The sequence below is a fragment of the Platalea leucorodia genome, assembly GCF_965183815.1.
Source record: "Platalea leucorodia genome assembly, chromosome: 5".
Taxonomy (NCBI): Eukaryota; Metazoa; Chordata; class Aves; order Pelecaniformes; family Threskiornithidae; genus Platalea; species Platalea leucorodia.
The window spans coordinates 68,094,527-68,112,826 of record NC_138827.1 but is presented as its reverse complement, the minus strand read 5'-3'; the positions used below and the strand labels follow the sequence as shown (position 1 = coordinate 68,112,826).

General features: G+C 43.0%; 1 protein-coding gene across 1 annotated transcript; it reads left to right on the top strand.

Moving 5' to 3' along the window:
* The first annotated feature begins 1,849 nt into the window (after window positions 1-1,849).
* Window positions 1,850-12,202, top strand: CAVIN2 (caveolae associated protein 2). The gene is made up of 2 exons (XM_082313639.1): window positions 1,850-2,320; window positions 9,573-12,202. Exons 1-2 carry the CDS (start codon window positions 1,928-1,930, stop codon window positions 10,365-10,367), a joined length of 1,188 nt encoding a protein of 395 aa, XP_082169765.1. The 5' UTR covers window positions 1,850-1,927; the 3' UTR covers window positions 10,368-12,202.
* Window positions 12,203-18,300: the final 6,098 nt, after the last annotated feature.

Here is an 18,300-nt window from a genome sequence, read left to right as displayed (position 1 = left end):
TGGGCAGAATCCTGTTCCGAGAGGGGCAGGCACCGGCAGCCCTTTGGGAACACGAATGTCTTAGGAAGGGCGTATCAGGTAGTGCTGCCAGGGAGAGCAAGCGGAAACAGAAGGGGTTTGTTTAGGTTGCTCCCTTTAAAATATGTCCACTCCCCTCTGAGCCTGCATATTTTACAGTCTCGGCATACTTTCCTTGTTGACAACCCTGGCAGACTCGGTGATTTTTTTTCCTAACTGAACTCACTCACCAAATGCATTTTTGAAGCTCCCACAACTTGAGAAATGGAAGTTGCAGCCTGAAAAAAAGCAAGGACCAAAAAATCAGATACTAATGCAGAACATTCAGGGGCTTGAACATGTGGTGATTGAAATGGCTAACTCATTTTCATTATCTTTAAGTCATTAATTTTTATTCCTTTTCATGGTAAAATGATTAATATATTTTGTTTTCTACATACAAAAAAAAAAAAGGGCGAGGATCACAGCCATTTGGACTCCAAATAGATGTTTTTAATCTACAGGATGCAGGAAAATCGTGGAGGAATTATATATAACCAAGTGTTAGAAAATATTATATTTCAGCTGCCCAAGTATTAGAATTCTATATACCCAAGTATTAGAAACATCTGCGTTGCAGCAAGAAGTCCTGTTACCAGGCAAATGTCAAGAACAGAAGATAAAAAGAAATTGACTGTGCTTGAGAACGTCAGCATACGGATGAGCAGCCCAAGTCCGTGAAACTTTGTAATATTTTCCCTGACGATAACAGCTCTGGATCAGACCTGGGAACAGTTATGTATTATTCTAAATAAACAGCTTGGTATTTCTTCATGCCAAGTAGCTCCTTTTGGTGCTTCGCAAAAGCTTGAAGACACTGTCCCTCTGCCACCACACCTCTATCGATAGTTTATCGCTATTCCCCCAAAACAGCCGTTCTAACCCTACCCTATGCTTTACCAAAGAAACGCTGGAGAATCCAGTCAGGGCAACCAGAGTGCCCAGCTAATCTCCACATTGCGGGCAGTGAATCAAATCTCCCGGCACTCCTTCCACCAAGCAAGCACCCCACGCAACAGCAGACTGTTTCGGGTTTTTTTAAATAATAAAAATAAGAATAAGAAGACTAGACTAGAATGGAATGGAACAATCATTGTCTAAATTATTATTAAAAACCATAATAATAATATTATTAATAATAATAAGGAGGATTTAAATTATTATTAAAAAAAACAGTCTGGTGTTGCATGGAGCGTTTGCTTGGTGGAAGGAGTGCCACATTTGATTCACCATGTGTGAATACATTATGTTAATTATTATGGCAATATTATACATAATCATCATTATATTAATACTATATAATAATTATACTAATATTATGTTATATATTGCTATAGCATAATAATTTTAATATATGATTATGATAATGGTTGTTATATTGATTATAGTAATAATTTAATTTTTAAAAAAATTTTTATTATTAAACTCCTTTAGATTCAACGACAGGCTTTAACTCCAGTCTACACCCGCAAACTCTCCCAGACCATCACCACCACCAGCCTTTTCCCCCCAGCTTTTCCCAACCCCTTCTCCAGCAGCCGCTGGTTTTCCCCCCCTCCCATCCCCGACCGCATTTCGCGGTATCTCCTGCCATCTACTGATGCTTGCGAGGAGGCGACGACTGCATTTCGCTAAGTGTGGGGCGAGAATACACCCTTGGCTTTTATAAAAAGGGGAAGCGGGGGGGGATAGGGGATGGGGGGAGGCACCGGGGGCCCGGCCACGGTCCCGGCCCGCCCCGGGCGGCCTCTGGCCGCCCGGGGCGGGCCGGGGCCGGGGCCGGGCTCTGCCCGAAACCTCCCCGGGGGAGGAGGAAGGCGCAGCCCTTAAGAGCGGCTCCGGCACCCGCCGTCCCCATCCCGGCGCAGCGATGGGGGAGGCGGCGGGAGGCAGCGCGGTGCCCCCGCTACCGCCGTCGGAGGCGGTCGGGGGGCAAGTGAACGCCCTGACCGTCCTGGCCTTGTTGGAGAAACTGGTATCGATGTTGGAAGCGGTGGAAGGGCAACAGCGGCAGATGGAGCAGAGGCAGCGGGGTTTGGAAGGGGCGGTGCGGGGTATTCAGGGAGACCTGGGGAAATTGTGCCGCAGCCACGGGGCGACGGGGGAAGCGGTGGAGAAGCTGCTGGAGAAGTCGCGGAAGGTGTGCGCCCACACCCGCGCCGTGCGGGAGCGGCTGGAGAGGCAATGCGACCAGGTGCGACGCCTGGAGCAGCATCACGCGCAGCTGCTCCGGCGGGACCGCTTCAAGGTGCTCATCTTCCAGGTGAGAGGCCCTGCGGCCACCCCGTGCACCCTGGCCACCGCGCCCTGCGTCCCCTCGCACCTTCCTCCCGGACTTGGGCGAAGAGCCCGCTTCTGCTAACTCCTAGCAAAACTGGGGAAAGAGCTGACTTACTACTAACTTAGCAAAGTTGGAAAAGTCTTTCTGCTAACTTAGCAAGGCTGGAAGAAAAACCTTCTTTCAACCTCGGCAAACTTGGGGAAAGAGCAGTCTTTTTTCCTAACTCTTGGCAAACTTCGGGAAAACGCCCTTTATTTTTTCACCAACTCTTAGCAAACATGGGGAAAGAGCCCTTATTTTGCTAACTTTTAGCAAACCGTGGGGAAGGAGCCCTCTTTTACTCCTGGCAAACTTGGCGAAAGAGCCGTCTTTTACTAACTTAGCAAACCAGAGGAAAGAGACCTTGTTTTGCTAACTCTCAGCAAACTTGGGGAAAAAGCCACCTTTTATTCTCAGCAAACTTGGGGAAAGAGCCATCTTTTACTAACTCTTAGCATACGTGGGGAAAGAGTGTTTTGTTGTGGGTTTGTTTTTGTTTGTTTGGTTTTTAGCAAACTTGAGAAAAGGGCCCGTTTTGCTAACTTGCAGCGGTGCCCCTAAAAACCGCCCTTGCATCTGCCCTCAGAAGCAGGAGAGGGGCAGTGCTGCAGCTCCCTGTAGCACTCAGCCTCCCACCCCGCTTTGCTCCTCAGGCTGTTCTGGCCCATTCAGGGATGAGTTAAAAATTCAGCTAAAAACTCAGCTTCCTGGGAGTCCATCCAGTGACAGCAGCAGTTTGCATATTTTCCCCTTTTTAAGCAATGGTCTGGACAGAACACAGTGTGAGCTTTAACTAAACACAGGACGTGACTTTTACATCTTTAAAAAAAAAAAAAGACCTCCACAACACACCGGGGGAAGGAAGGAGAGCAAGCACGGGCCGGGCACATCACCAGCTCCTCAGGCTAAACTTGTCAGCTGCATGTTGCATCTGTCAGTAGCTAACTCTACTCCTCGGGTTGCTGGGGTTTTTTCCGTTTAAACAAACCCAAAACAACAGAGCAGAACTTGATTTTAAAAGCTGGCAGGCCTGGTTAGTGTGCAGGCGCTTCCCCCAGAAAGGAAGCCCCCACCTCCCTGTTTATTGTTCTCCCAAATTACCGTCCAGGCTTGTCAAGCCAGAAGAGGAGGAGCTGCAGCACGTACTGAGCATGGTGCTTTCCACCCTTGAAGGAATGTGGAAATTATTCCAGGGACTGGGTAAATTAAAAGACACATGTTCTCTGGACTCCTCCAAGTAATTTAAGATCCATTCCTGTAAGTCAAAACATTGCCATCTCCCAGGCCGTGTTAGCTAACGCCTGGCTCCCGTCTCCAGGTTCAGACCTAGACCTTGAACATTTCCCATGGGGAGCGTGCACCAGCTTGGCCTGTGGGAAGGTAATTTTGTGGCATTTCTGCTACCTGCAAGCATGAGAATTGAGGCCTTGCTATTGTAACTACAGTATCTTCCTCCAGAGAACCCAAATTTTAGCATTTTAAGATGACATAGTGATTTAAGTTGACATAGTACTGGTAAAACTCGCCAAGAAGGGTTTGAAGGGTAAAGCAGTGTCCTGACAGGGGAGAGCTGGCTTAGCTTGTTTCCCGACACTAAATATTATTGCAAAGCTAAGGCCTATTTAAACCTCCAAGCCTTTCCTTAATGCTGAAGTGCACAAACCCAAACCAAACACCACAGGTCTGTGTCCCAGAACAACAGCTAAAGAAAACCCACTGCTTCTCCACCGCCCATCCCTGGGGTGGTACCTTTGGACAGGAGGTCTGTTCTTCATTGCCTTTACAAGGATTTAGTTGACTCTGTTCCCATCAACTGGAATCAATGACTGGAAAATATGTTGCCATGGTCGGGGGGAGGTGAACTTAACTGATCCCAAGCCGCTGCAGATCAGGAACATAAGCCTTAGAAAAGAAATACTGCAGTTAAATTCAGTTAAAAAAAAAAAAATCAGCTGTCAACTGGGAATTGCTTCTGGCACTGGCCTGTTGCTAAAAGGCAGCGTGGCTGTCTGGAAAACCAGGGCTGCCGGCAGGGCTTCCCGGGGCGTGGGAGGGTGGCCGGGGCGGGCAGCGCCCAGGGCCTTCTCCAGCAACAGCCTGGGAGGAGCTGGGATTTTCCACTGGGGAAGCGGCCGCACCCGAAGGGATAGCGGGTGCTCATGATGCTGTGCCTGTATGCCTGCTGCCGGCCTGGGCAGGCACGTTACCTGCGTGCCCTCCTCCTCGAAACCTCCCGGCAGGGTCTCCTTGCAAGGTGGAGGTGGGATGACCTGGCAGTCAGCGGGGCCACCATCTTGCTAGGACAATTGTACAGAGGGAAAAGAGCAGAAGGCTGGCTGGGTTTTTGTACCGCCCCGAACAGGAATCCATGGAAAAACAATTGCAGGAAGGAGAAGTCGCAACAATGAAGCCATATTGATGCCAGATTTCTGTAAAAACAAAAGGGAAATCTGGATATGAGAGACTTCTCTTCACTCGGAAGATTCTTCTTTTCCACTGAAAAAAACCAATCCCAAACTTCACACAGCGTGTTTCTCATTAGGACCCGCTTTTCCAGCTTAGGAAGACAGCTCGGTATGAAAATAAAAATACACATTTGTCATTCAGTTCTGCATTCACTGTATACCTCAAACTCCCTGATACTTGGTGGGAGCACTGAGCATAGCCAAAACACATGACTGAGCTCCAGCTCTGTATTTTATGAAACCATGCTGCCACTCGGCAGCATCAGCTTTCCCTCAGCGTACACACTGAGAATGAACTGCGTTTAGAAAAGTTCAGCTATTTACATATTTTCCATTAAAATGCTCTTAGTTTTCTCTCCCTGGACTGTCTGCATTGTTCCTAGTTTGCATGTATTTCTTTAATTGGTGATGTATTTTAATGGAGCTCTATTCCAAGCATTTGAGGATGCAGACGTTATTACAAATGCCACAAGTGACACAGCAATTTAGCAAAACACTGAAGTGACTGTTTTAAAAATCCTTGTTAAGCTTTGGCATTGTTCCCCTCTATTTTGTTCTTGCCACATGACCAGCTTTTTGGTTCTGGTTTGGTGGGGGTTTTGTTTGCTATTTTAGCTGCAGAAGCAAAATGCAAGATAAAAAAGGCTCATGTTTAATTTTGCAATTAAATGTCATGTTTATTGGTAAATAGGACAGATAAAATAAGTCAAAGTTACAGCTTGGGGTCAAGCACACTGATATTCAAGCCTCTTTCAGATGCTGCTCTTGTTAAATGCTTCATACTGAAATGAAGCAAGAGGAGGGCAGAGGAAATTAGCCATTTGGTTTTATCTTGTTGTTTGGGTCACTGTAATAATCTTTCGCAAAAGCAACTTCAAACTCAAAAATGAACAAGTGAGGGAAACAGAAAAATTACAAACTGATAATGCTGTTATCTAACTACTAAATTTCCCACTGGAGCCTTGCAGGGAAAATACTCTTATATTGATTAATGACAAAAATATCTCACATGGCTCTTAGGACTTGACCCAGCTGTGCTGTGGGAGGTCAGGGGGATGGTGGAGCCAAACTCACAACCCGCTCCCAAAACTCCCCAGCCTGCACAGGACGTGCAAATGGGCGGCCGGCAGTTTCCTCCTCCTTGCCCGTGGTCCCAGCCTGCTCCCTGCCCTCCTCCCTCCCCATGGTGACATCCAGGTCTGAAGAACATTTATTTGTCTGAAGGAAAGAAGGTGGAGCTGTAGATGTTTTTAGAAGGATTTGTCATCGTTTGGCCTATTTTGTGTAGCAAAACAAGTTTTAGACTAGTAATCATTTAGGCCTATAACAGCATCTAAAAAGTACAGAGGAGCCTGGACTGCTGTAAGCATGGGAAAATGCCATCTCCCCTTCTTGAAGGCCATGGCCTTTTACCACAAATCTAACAAAAATCCAAACCAAAGCACACTGATTTCCCTTATGTGGCATCAGAGATTCAGCACTCCTGAGTAAATTAACTGTTCACTCAGGCTGTCTGGTTTTGTAGTATGCCATTATGGATCTTATCTTTCTTTCTGGTAAAAGAGAGGGTTGAGATTATGACCTATAGCAAGTTCCCGAGAACAGCTGATCAAAGCCGCAGGGAAGGCACTGATTTTAACTTTGCAAGTATTACTAGTATTAGCAAGAGTTGTTTTACACAGAGAACTTGCACAAGTCTATTCGGCTCCTACATGGAAAAATAAAATTCAGAGGAGCTAGCTACCTACAGCCAAGCTCATCTGAGAAAATGCAAGTGCTGTTTTTGAACTCAGACATGGAAAATAAAAAGATGTATTGCTTTCTCAGAATTTTAGATTAGATCAAGAAGAAAAGATCAAAATTCTACTTTTTTTGGCATGGAAAATATTTATGCACTTTGTAACAGTTGGCATTTTTCAGTGTATTGTTCTAGTCTTCCTAAATGAAACACTAGACTGCCTGGAAAATGTATCAAAACAAAATATAGGTGTCATATAAACTTGTTAGACCAAAAAGTTACCAATAGCCCACTTACAACGTTATCAGTAACTGTATTTGAAACAGAAACATCTGTTCCACCACAGAGCATTCCTACTATACTTACTACCTTTTGTATTTCCAAAGCATTTTACTGAATTTATTTTCATTTGCATTTTAATAGTCCTGTGATCCTAAGGTCTTTTAGAAACGTGAGATAGGAAAGCATGTCATTCCCATTTTTACAAGCAGAGTAATAGATGCCCAGAGCCTGATGTTTTCCAGGGCCATGCAGGAAGCTTAGACAGAGAGGTGATTTCTTGAATGCCAGTACTGTCTGATAGCCAAAGACCACCTAGGATCTGCTTTTAATTGAATCATTAGCTCACTATTATGTAGTATATTTTTGTTTGCTTTTTTTTTTCCTTTATAAATATGGATAGTTTGACAGTCTCCCTTCTACTCAGTCACAAATTTGATAAAAATTGAAATAAAATCTATGTCCATATTCTTCTAGAGACTGCATGCACTACTTCAGTCTAACGTGAATACTGTAGACACAGAGCTAAACTGCCCTTGAGATGAGCCACACAGGCCCATCTCTGGCTCAGACTGCCCTGTGATCAATCTCATACGACACCACTTTCCTAGACTAAATACTTCAAAAGTTACAACCCATCTTTACTCATTAAAATCAGAGTTTTCTATGCCATTCAGGCACTTACACCTGAATGTTGAGATGCTTAAAACTGTATGCGATTACCTAGGTTTGGAAAGAATGCACAAGACACGTTAATTATGCTTTATACTGAGTTCTCATGCTCTGGGGAATAATTTAACACTGCACCCACTCATGTAATCCACATTTCATTAACTGCAGTGGAGAGAAAATATAAATATTTGTACTGCAGTTACAGCTGTTTTCACTTAAAGCTGGTGCAGGTTTTCTTTGTTTTGTTATCTTGGTCACTGTTGCCGATAGTTGCAACAACATAGGTGTTGGGAGAAGAACGGTGGCTTTATTAGATGTTCCACTGAAGGCAAAAGGCTTGGAAAGCTTCGTCTGTGTCAGTGTATCCGACTGAAGCCGCTAGTCCAGGAAGGTGTGTGGAAACCGTAGAAGCAAAGCACATACAAACTGCCAAACAGCCATCAATTTTTTCATACTTTTCATTTTTATATCCCCAAGGGATATTCATCAACACACTTTAATCACAGTATATATGGTTATATACTGTGTATGTGTGGTATAAAATGATTCTCCCTGTCCACGTGCATATTCTTGAGTTCCAGAAGTGCTATGAGGTAGTTGGGAGCATTTTGTTTTTAAAATCAACCATGTACAAAGTACTGTGGTATATTCATAAAGACATCCTTATACAGTCTTGACAGCAAATTTAACTTGAGACACTATTCTCTCCAGTGATCACAACTGTATGCTCCGTCCTGAAATAATGAGCATGAACTTCAAAGTGTACGTGGCCTTTTTTCCCCTTAACTGTACACTCAGGCCCACTAGGGACAGATCTGAGACTATTACAACCATTTCACTCAGCACTTACTACTTTTTGTATCTAAAGAAAGATAAGTATGGGGGGGGAATCAAAAAAAATCCTTCCAATCCATAACACTAGGTGATATTGCATGCACTCTGCCTGAAGGTGATAAAAAAGGTAATAAATAGAGACTATGCAGATCTAAGGCGTAACAATTCTGAAAAGAAAAGGGAGTGTGCAAGGAGCCTCGTTTTCTTTGCATGGGCAGATGCCTGCAAAACCTACCGCAGAACAGAGCGTTCATTGTGCTGCCTCTGAACTGCTGGGTGTTGCAGAGCTGCTGTGCTCAGTAGTCTCAGAGGTCCTTCGTTACGAGTTGCAGCTTCTGCCTTTGTTCAGCCTGTTTTTGTTTTCAGATACCTTCTTTCTTTCCATGCCCTTTCTTGGTTTTGTTCCTAAAAAGTAATCATTTTCCTCTTAGCTAGAAGTGACTACTAGTGTTTTCTATGTGGTACAATGTCTGTTTATTTTGGTATGCCATAAATGTTTTTTTATATTATTTTCCAAGGAGTTGCCCTGTCCATATTTTTAATATTTACCAATTTACCAACAAAATTTACTTTTTTTTTTTTTTGGTGCTGTAAATAGATGGGAAATAACACATACTCTAAACATCATAGACTGCATGGCTGGTCAGTACCCACAATCTAGTTTTAACAGCTACATATATTTCTCTGAAATACAGTGGGAGCGCTAACTGCATTTGTCATCTAAGGTACCCCTCGGATGCACCCAACATCTCTGCAGAGATAATCCCAATCTTTGGCTAGAGAAACTGAAAGCTCTGGGGTTACATGGCTTCTGTAGGTCTACTCAGGAGTCTCTAGTACGACCTCCTTAGCCACCATACCATCCCTTCTCCCCAGGGATGGGTGTACAACTTTACAGCTAAGCTCTTTAATAAGAGTATCTGATTTAAATGACAAAGAACGGGATTTCCATTCTGTATACATTCCAAGTCACTCTGAAAGAGAAATCTTGCAGCTGACAGCTCATTAGTCTTAAACTGTATCAGATAATGGTTCAGTGGGCTTTGAGTGGCTTGTTACTGGTTAAATATACTGAAACAACAAGAAATGTTCAGCATCCTTCATCTCATCATGGGGGGAAAAAAAAAGTAATTGTTCAGGGTTGTGCTTTGTTTATTAAATTTGTGTCCTGTGAACTATGAAACTCAAATATTGTCAATTCTTTCAGGAGGAAAATGAGATCCCTGCCAGTGTTTTTGCAAAAGAGCCTATTCCCAGCATTACAGAAGGAAAAGAGGAGCCTGTGGATGAGAACAAAACACTGGAAGAAACCTTGCACACAGTGGAGCTGTGTTCAGATGATGAAATGTTTCACGAGGAAGATGATGTGGATGACAGTGCAGAGGAGAAAACAGAAGAATCGAGAGCTGAGAAAATTAAAAGATCCAGCCTCAAGAAGGTAGACAGCCTCAAGAAAGCATTTTCCCGCCAAAACATTGAGAAGAAGATGAACAAGATCAGCACAAAGATTGTCTCGCCTGAACGGAGAGAAAAGATCAAGAAATCACTTACTGTACATCATCAGAAATCCTCCTCTTCAAAGAGTTCGGCTTTCAAAGTATCTCCCCTCACATTCAACGTGAAGAAAGCCCGTGAAGGAGAAAGCCCTGCTGAAGCTGAGGACAGACCAACAGAAACTACAAGCAACGACCAAGCGGAGAATGGGGATGAAGTGTCATTTGCCGACATGCACTCGGATATGACACCTACCACCTCGCTGACCGAGGAGGGCAAAGCAGTAGCCGATTCTCTAGAGAAGGAAGCCAGAATGGAAGGGAACGCCACGATGAACAACAACATCGAGCTCTCCATTGTTGAAGACGATGAAGAGTATGGGACGCCTCTAGAAGTTTCTAGCCAGAAACTGTATGATGAAAGAAACAAACCAGTCAGTGGGGAAACAGAACAATCTGACGAAGAAACGACCCAAGCAGCTGTCCTGCAGATAGACCAAACAGCGTAATCAACCTGAGCCTTCCTTCGCCTTCCAGATATGCACAGTTTTACTTAGGCGAGTAACTGGTTTCTGCTACACGGGCGGTAGTAGCAATTCAGTTTCTTCCATCCTTTTCTCTGCAGTGGTAATTTATTGCACCGTGTTGGAATGCAGAGGGAACAAGGTCAATGACACAGGCTGCAACATTCTCTGTTTTAGGCCGAGTTACTGGTGTTCATTAAGTTAGAGATGCTGTCAGCTGGCGTAAGAGACTAGCAGGAAAAGAGTATGTCTAGTAGAAGCAAGCTGGTCAGCTGGCTTTCTTATACTTAGGTCAGAGGAATTCGTGGAGAGTAGTCAAAACCCAAACATTTCTGGTCTGTTTTCTTCTCTGTCAGTATTTCACAGCACTGTGAGTAGTTTTGTATGTAAATGTAGAAATACCAATGAGAACATTCGATTTCGGTTTCCGTGCTATGTTCCTTGAATACTAACAGCCTCAGTAACTGTGCATACATGTAGTTTGTTTGGGGCTTTGCCCCACGACGCTGTAAGCGTAGAAGAGCAGAGTACTTAAAAGGGCGAAGCTGAAAAGTTGGTTCCATCAGTTTCAACGGGGGAAAAGATGTTTGCCAGAAGCCTCTTGCTATTCACTTAGAAGAAATGACTGTGTTTAGGGTGGAAATGAAAAGATGGGTTTCAGTCTACCAGAGTTATGGAAAGACATTAGTGACAAGCATGACTGTGTGATCAGCTACTGTACCTTTAAGGGATCAGAAATGGAAAAATAAAAAAAAATAGAAGGAATTTGATAGAAACATGGAGACAGTCTGAAGAAAGTATGAAATGCTATGAAATGTAAAAAAAGCAAAAATAAAACCCCACAACATTAAATCTGTACTCTCGGCTTAAAGAACATATACTCAGATAACACTAATTAATTAATTCTTAGTCTTTATAGCAATATACTATCAAACTTGCACCTGCACAACTTTGTATCTCAGAGTATTTTGAAAATAGCATAATTTATCTTTTTACAAATTATTTCATATATAGAACTATATCTACACAGAAGAGTTAGATAATTACAGGGATGTAAGGACAATTTTTTCAAAAAGGTGAAATACTCTCTTAGGCATGTCTAAAGGGAACAATGTGTCATGGATTGAACTTCATGGCAGGGATGAGTTTACGTAAGGATGAGTCTGCAAAGCCACAGGATTTGATTCTCTGCTAATAACTTTCATCAAAGCCACCTACCTGCTCTCAAAATTACAAGTCTGTAATTTTTCAAAATTCATTGAAAATGAGAGGTTACAGGGTAGTTTGTTCACCATGAATGTTCATTCCTGTCACTTAACAAAGGTAAGGGGGAGGGGAGGAAAGGGAAGCACAATACTCACAACAGTTACCTTACATCCTTGTTTGTTTATGCAGTGGGGTTTTTTTATTTTTTTTAATATATATAAAATTCTGCTGATACTTAACATTGCACTAAAAGGTTGCTTCCTTCAACTTGTATTTAGAATCACAAATTACAGGGGAAATAAAAACTACAGCAAAAATACCGTTATGAAATTATTAACAGATGTTACTCCGCAGGGGTAATATCTGTAACCAGTAAATCACACTGGAAGTTAGTCAATAAGAGCTTAGTGTAGGTGAGTACTATTAAGAGTTAAGCTCTTAAGTGTATGGTATCATATAGGAGATACTGTTTGTAAGAAAAATCATGGCATAACCCGTGCAGCTATATTTTTATTTTGTATTAACTACAATGGATTTCAATCATTTTTACTTGTAACTAACTACAAATATGGCAAATAAAAGCATAACATAAAACACAGTCATGTCAGTCTTTGGGAGAAGCAGTCTGAGAAGCTGGCAAAGATGAAATTTAAAGGTCAAGCATTTATTAGTTCAGTTCATATCCCCGTTGTACCTATACCATTTTCTTTCTCATCCTCTGCTGTTATTTAGCAACGCAAACGCCTTTGCTTTCCAGACACTCATCAGCTCTCTAGCCCATCTGAATGTAGTCAGGCACTTCCCAAAATCTGCTAGCTCCATCTGCATTTTTTATGGGACTGCATCGTACTTCTAATACTTTAAATAGTCCTGAAAGCATATTTATATTGAAGTGTATATTCTGTTTATGCACACAGATAAATTCATGTCTTCCGGAGTGCCACATAGTCTTTAGGAGGCTTAATTTTACTGACAGACCAAAGAATGCACGTTTAACCTTTATGTAACAGCTGTCAACTTCCCACAGCCACCAAGTGCTAACCAGGAACCCCAGCATCATGTTTACATTTCGCTTTCAGATATGCCTGGTTTGTTTGTCCTGCTAAGCTTTAATTCAAACAATACCCCTGGCAATGCTTTATCCAGTTTTAGAGATGCTGAAGCGAATCCCACGTGCAGTGTTTTAAGAGCATTACAATGCTATCCAGTAAAACCATTGGAAATGCAGATACTGAGCATCTGTGAGAATTAATTCAAATACTCACTTCAGGACACACTAAACACACAGCCATCAGTTGCAGGACTAGAATTAAACATTTTTTCCATCACAGTCACACATTTACAAGGACAAGCGGGCCTGTAATCCTAACAAACATAAGAAAGCATGCTTTGCAAGAGAGAAAAATGTTTACGCAACTCACAAATGTCTGCTTTTGTGCTATCTTATAAACCAGAGGACGAAGCAAGATCAGGATCCCAAGATGTCCCCCAAGTTGTTTCTTCCCCTCTCCTTCCATTCTCGAGTCCTGACTAAAAACATGAGTCTGCAAAACTTAGTGTTTCAGGTAAGAGACAGACTGCAGCACCAGCAGCACTGTATTTCAAGTATCTGAAGTATGTGCCTGGCTCTTGTCAGGCTGGCAGATGTCAAGCATATGCACGGGTATTCCATGCTTGTGCTGGCAGGTTTGTCTACATAATTACTTTTTTAAAAAACCTGCTTGTTTACCCTTCTTAACACGATAACACAGGTACAGCACCTGCCTGTGAGCTCCACTCGTACAATTATTCCTTGGAAGACCTGACCTGTTAGCTGCTGCACGGATTCAGAGTTCGACCTCCACTGAAATCGGCGGGAGCTTTGCACTTTTGCCTCTTTCTAGAGGGTGTGATAAAGTCCTTATGGTATAAATATTTAAACTAGCAGCACTCAGCGGCTGCTGATACTTCCATTTTCAATGCCAGAAAACCAGCTGACATTTCTGTCCCCTTTTAGGGGAAAGGGCAAAGAGCATCCTGTTGACCCCCACGTGCTAATCCATGAGCCGGCTCCTCTGTGAAAAGGCACAGAAACGGGCTTTCTGGACCATTTCACTGTCAAATAAGAGAGTGCACTGAAAGCCCTCGTACGGGCCTGACTGAAGCATCTTTGATGATTAAAGAGACAGAAGAAAGGGAAGAAGAATAAAATGATCAGAAGGCAAAATATACCTGTATGACCTTCACACTGATGCAATGAAAACCAATTGTTGTCATAGACTGTAAGGCCAAACAGTTACGTGACTGATGACTGATAGTCACACACTTAAAAGAGGTAACCTCAGAAGAATTAGTGAAGTAATGTTAATTTGTTAGAGGGCAAACTGTTCACCCTGGGACCAGTCCAACCCTGAAAGTCAGTGAAAAGCCTTCAGCTGACTCAAAGCTTTTGGGCCACATGTACAACTCCTGTGACCATCAGTAGGACCTGTGTGCATAGATGCAGGACATGAGGTCTGTGTATCTCCCCACTCCAATCTGCTTAGCTCATCAACAGAATAAAAAGTTTTACTGCCATCAGCATGGCAGATGCAACAGTGTGGCAGAAAGGAAGGCTATAGCCTGCTTTGCAGGGTGCACTGTGAGCAAAATTTCAAGCTAAGTTCTGACTGCAAGGCCTTTGCTGTCAGTAACTGCATGCAACGGAGCAAGTGTAGCTCCAGCTCCTGAAAACAAAGTCAAGTACGCAGGTAGAAAAGTTTTACTGTGACCCACTAAGACACACACGCTCACTCTGGGGGTCAAGAGGAAGGTGTCAGGTAGTTTTCCTGCATGCAAAGAAAAAAATTCCACCACCCGAGCAAAGCAAGCACACAACTGTTTGGCCCCAGTCCTGGTTAGGGTTTTGCCTAGGCAACTAAACAACTGGCAGGAAACAACTGCCAGAGCAGCCCGAAGGGTGCTGACTCAGCACCTAAGTATCCGCCACACTCTGACTCACTGCCCTCGCTTTCCCCAATAAATGGAAAAAGGCTGATAGCCACTTTCCACCACTTTAAACTGCCTGTTGTTACAGTTTTGTTTCAGGATCTGCAGTTGAACCAGCATCAACCCCAGGCTGAGTCTAACTGCATGCATAAAGAAATTTTAATCAGCATACTTGCAGCTGTCAGTGGTGGCTGACCTTTCCTGCCCTCCTTTTGATCAAAATGCCTTTTTTCCCTTCCTCTCACTCCGCCGAGTCGTTTGCAGGAGTCTGAAGTGCACACTAATTCAAATAAGGAACTCTAACTGCATGTTGAGAACTGATAATCAATGTCATCTTTAATTTTTCTTACATGGTTATCCCCTTTAATGGAGTGTGCTGCAGTAACTGAGAATAAATCTGCTTTGGGTTAAGCTAGAGATTGTTATTTATTTTTCTTTCAGATCAGAGATTAATATTGCTGTATGACCACTGGCACTAACCTCTTTTTCCATAGCAACACTAAAGAGAACATAAACTATGAGTCATAATTTCTCTCTGGAGGACTTTTTTGTAATTATGATCATTCCACAGTTCCTAAAATATATTAGCTGATATATAGCTCTGGTATAACAGCTTTGATTTTCCTTCGTTTGAACACACAGGCAGAAAGAAGAGACTTCCATTATTTTCTCTTTCTCAGGCTGAGCTAAACACTACACAAAGTACCATACATTCGTTATTCATTATAACCGTGTGGCTCCTAAACACTCCATGGCAATGTTTTCCTTATAAAAGTGGAACAGGTTTCCTTGCTTTCAATAACCTTAAATGATACTGACCTTCAAAAAAAGAAAACTTGCATCCTTCCCAACATGGTTAGTAAATTGGGCTCTGACAGCTGGAACTGATCCAAACTAGAAACTGTATTATACTGGGTGGCGGCAAGGTTGCAAACTAGCATTGCTCCTCGGCCAGTCAACAGCTTTAAACTCTCCAGCATTTCCTCTCCCGCAGAACACAGCTGCAATATACAGCCCAAATTCAGTAATGATCGTGATTCTCTTTACTCCCTTCAGTGAAAACCTGGCCTTGGAACAACTTACCCATACAGCTCCTTGGAATATCTCAACAGATGATCACACTAGATCATCGCAAGAGATTGTAAGCCTTTTTTTTTGTGTGGCTGTCTCCTACATTTCCCTTACAACATACTCTGCTGCGTGCTGGTGCAAAGCACTCTGAAAACCCATAGTGTGTCTGTTGCAGGAGCAGAACTAGGAAAAATGATTAGCAAAACCAAGGACTCCCATATTCAGTCAACAGTCATAATCCAAAATGGAGGGACAGAACAAGCTTGCATCTCTCACTGCTCTGCAATGTGATCCCCAAGAGCTAAAGCAAACTCAGATTGCACCAACACAAAGGATATGTGGTTCGTTCTTGCCTTGCCAGTATGAAGCAACATGCACAGGCTTAGGCTTGTGCAGGCACACAGCTAAAGACCAGAACACCAACTAACATAGTATCAATCACTCTACAGACTTGTGTACTCCTCACTAAAGGTTTGGAGAACAAACCCAAACCTTCAAATTCCTGAACACAGGTCATTGTAATGCCCTATGCCATTAACTGCAGTGAGGAGAGTCTGGCTCTGTCTTCTTTACTCCCTCCGATCAGGCTTAAGCTGTGTAGAAGTCCGGGTGATGTGAACTGTGCCGGATACCGAAAATGTGCAAGACAGTGCTAGGAACAAATAGCACACAGGGGATGTCTACACTGCACACCATGTACACATACCTCATTTAGATCAAGTACCAGGCACAGCCTAACTACAGAAACACAATGCTCCATTCAAGCAAATTTATCTTATTTCTCAGCTACTTAGCTCCTGATGTCCTACACTTTCATTTAAAGCGAGCTTCAGCATCTTTTCAGTACACTGCCAACTACAGTTATATATGCCCTTATATTACTTGTTCCTTCTGACATGCCTGTAGGCAAATGAGCCCCGTGAGGGTGACAACATGAGCTGCATTAACCAGACGCCTGCTCCCTGAATCATTACAACTCAACACAGCGCTGTGAGAGACATGGAAAAAGGGACAGTGAGAACGTCTGACTAGCAGTAAACAAATTATGAACACGCAGAAGTTGTCTGCATTTGCAGAGTCAATTGTCACTTCCACACTATCACAAGGAAAGCAATATCCACTGTGACTTCTTTTAAATAGCCTTCATTTTCCTGCAAGGTTTAACATTTTACTGTTGACGATTGCTGGAGATTCAAAGTCAGTGAACAGGTTATGGCTGAAAACATTAAGAGGTGATAATCTCATGTAAGACCTCTGTAAATAGGTCCTACATAAATTTGAAAAGAAGGGGGTTTCTGTTTGCATGTCCAGGCGTAAGCTCTTTAGAAGAATGGCTGCATCCTCTGCATGCCACTGCCTATCTCTTCAAATAAAAGACAAGCCTGCAGTACATGGAAGTATGCAGTTCTGGTTTATGTTTAACAGCATAGAGATCTCAATTAAAACAAGATCATGTTATGTAGAAGCTCTAAAACACTATGTATGACATATATATGTAAGATACATGACATCCAGTTTCAAATAAGGTGAAAACCTGGAGATGTTTTTATGGATTTTGGAATTGTTTTAAATTCTTTCACTAAAAAGGAAACAGACTGACAGGATCCTATAAATCCAATCCTAAAAAACAATCCATCAGATGATTGTTTTTTTAATTAGTTCCCATTACTTCTTAATGATACAATAGCTGACATCCAGCTAGGAGTGGAGGGAGGAATTAAGACAGGGAGAAGTGTAGAGGAAAAGAAAACAAATAGGAAAATGTGGGTAAGAAATGGAATGGTGGGATGTGCACGAGAGAGGGACCGTGTGAGGGAAGGAGTTAGTGGGAAGGGTGGGGAATGGAGAGGAAGGAGCTGAAAGGCTACTGGGAAAGAAACACCGGCAGCGCGCCCAGAACGGAGGCAAAGACCTCAAAGCAAAGAATGGGATAGAACTAAGAGGCACCAACAAAACAGGGAAAATAAAGAAAAACTAAAGTCAATAAGGTCTAGGGTTCCAAAGGATGGAAATGAGAGTAAGGAATCAGAAAAGACTGTGGGATAGCTGCCATGTAAGAGACGGCAACAGTGAGCAAAGAGCACAATATTTTTTCATCTCCCTACCTGCCAATCTGTATTGCAGAGGCAGTGCCCAGGATTTAGGTCTAGAAGTGATTTTTATTGTGCAATGTTGTCAATGCTTTTTGTTTTGCTTGAATGATTTTCTTTTGCTTGGATTTCTTTGTTTCTTTTGAGGGAGCGAAGTTAGTCAGGAATAGGCAAAAGCAACACCTTATTCACACACATCAAACCAGCTCAGCCTGAGCCTGCAGAAGCCCATGCGGGAAATGGCCCCTTCCCCGGTCTGCAGCGCTTACGAGGAAAATAATTCTGGGCTGAATCCTGCTCGTCAGCGTATGCTTACGCAACACCACACATTTGCCATGCCTACTTGTTTCCAAAAAGGCTTGGGGGAAGGGAGCTTGGGGGGGGAAGAGGATAGACGCTGCTAACAGTAGGATGGGGTCTCCTATTGTCCAGACATTTAGCTAATCCCCCACTGAGTACGGACCACCTGTGGACAAGGGATCTGCTAGAAGCGCTGAGGAATGCACCTCCAACAGCTGGATTTCACTGCCAGATCACTGAATCCTAATGGTTTGCTGGAACAGAGCCAGCGGCATTTCTTTGCT

What these genes read in the sequence shown, in the direction of transcription:
- CAVIN2 (XM_082313639.1), top strand. Translation starts at nt 1,928, where the DNA reads ATGGGGGAGGCGGCGGGAGGCAGCGCGGTGCCCCCGCTACCGCCGTCG. An exon ending in TCAAGGTGCTCATCTTCCAG is followed by an intron (nt 2,321 to 9,572) that starts GTGAGAGGCCCT and finishes CAATTCTTTCAG; the next exon opens with GAGGAAAATGAGATCCCTGC.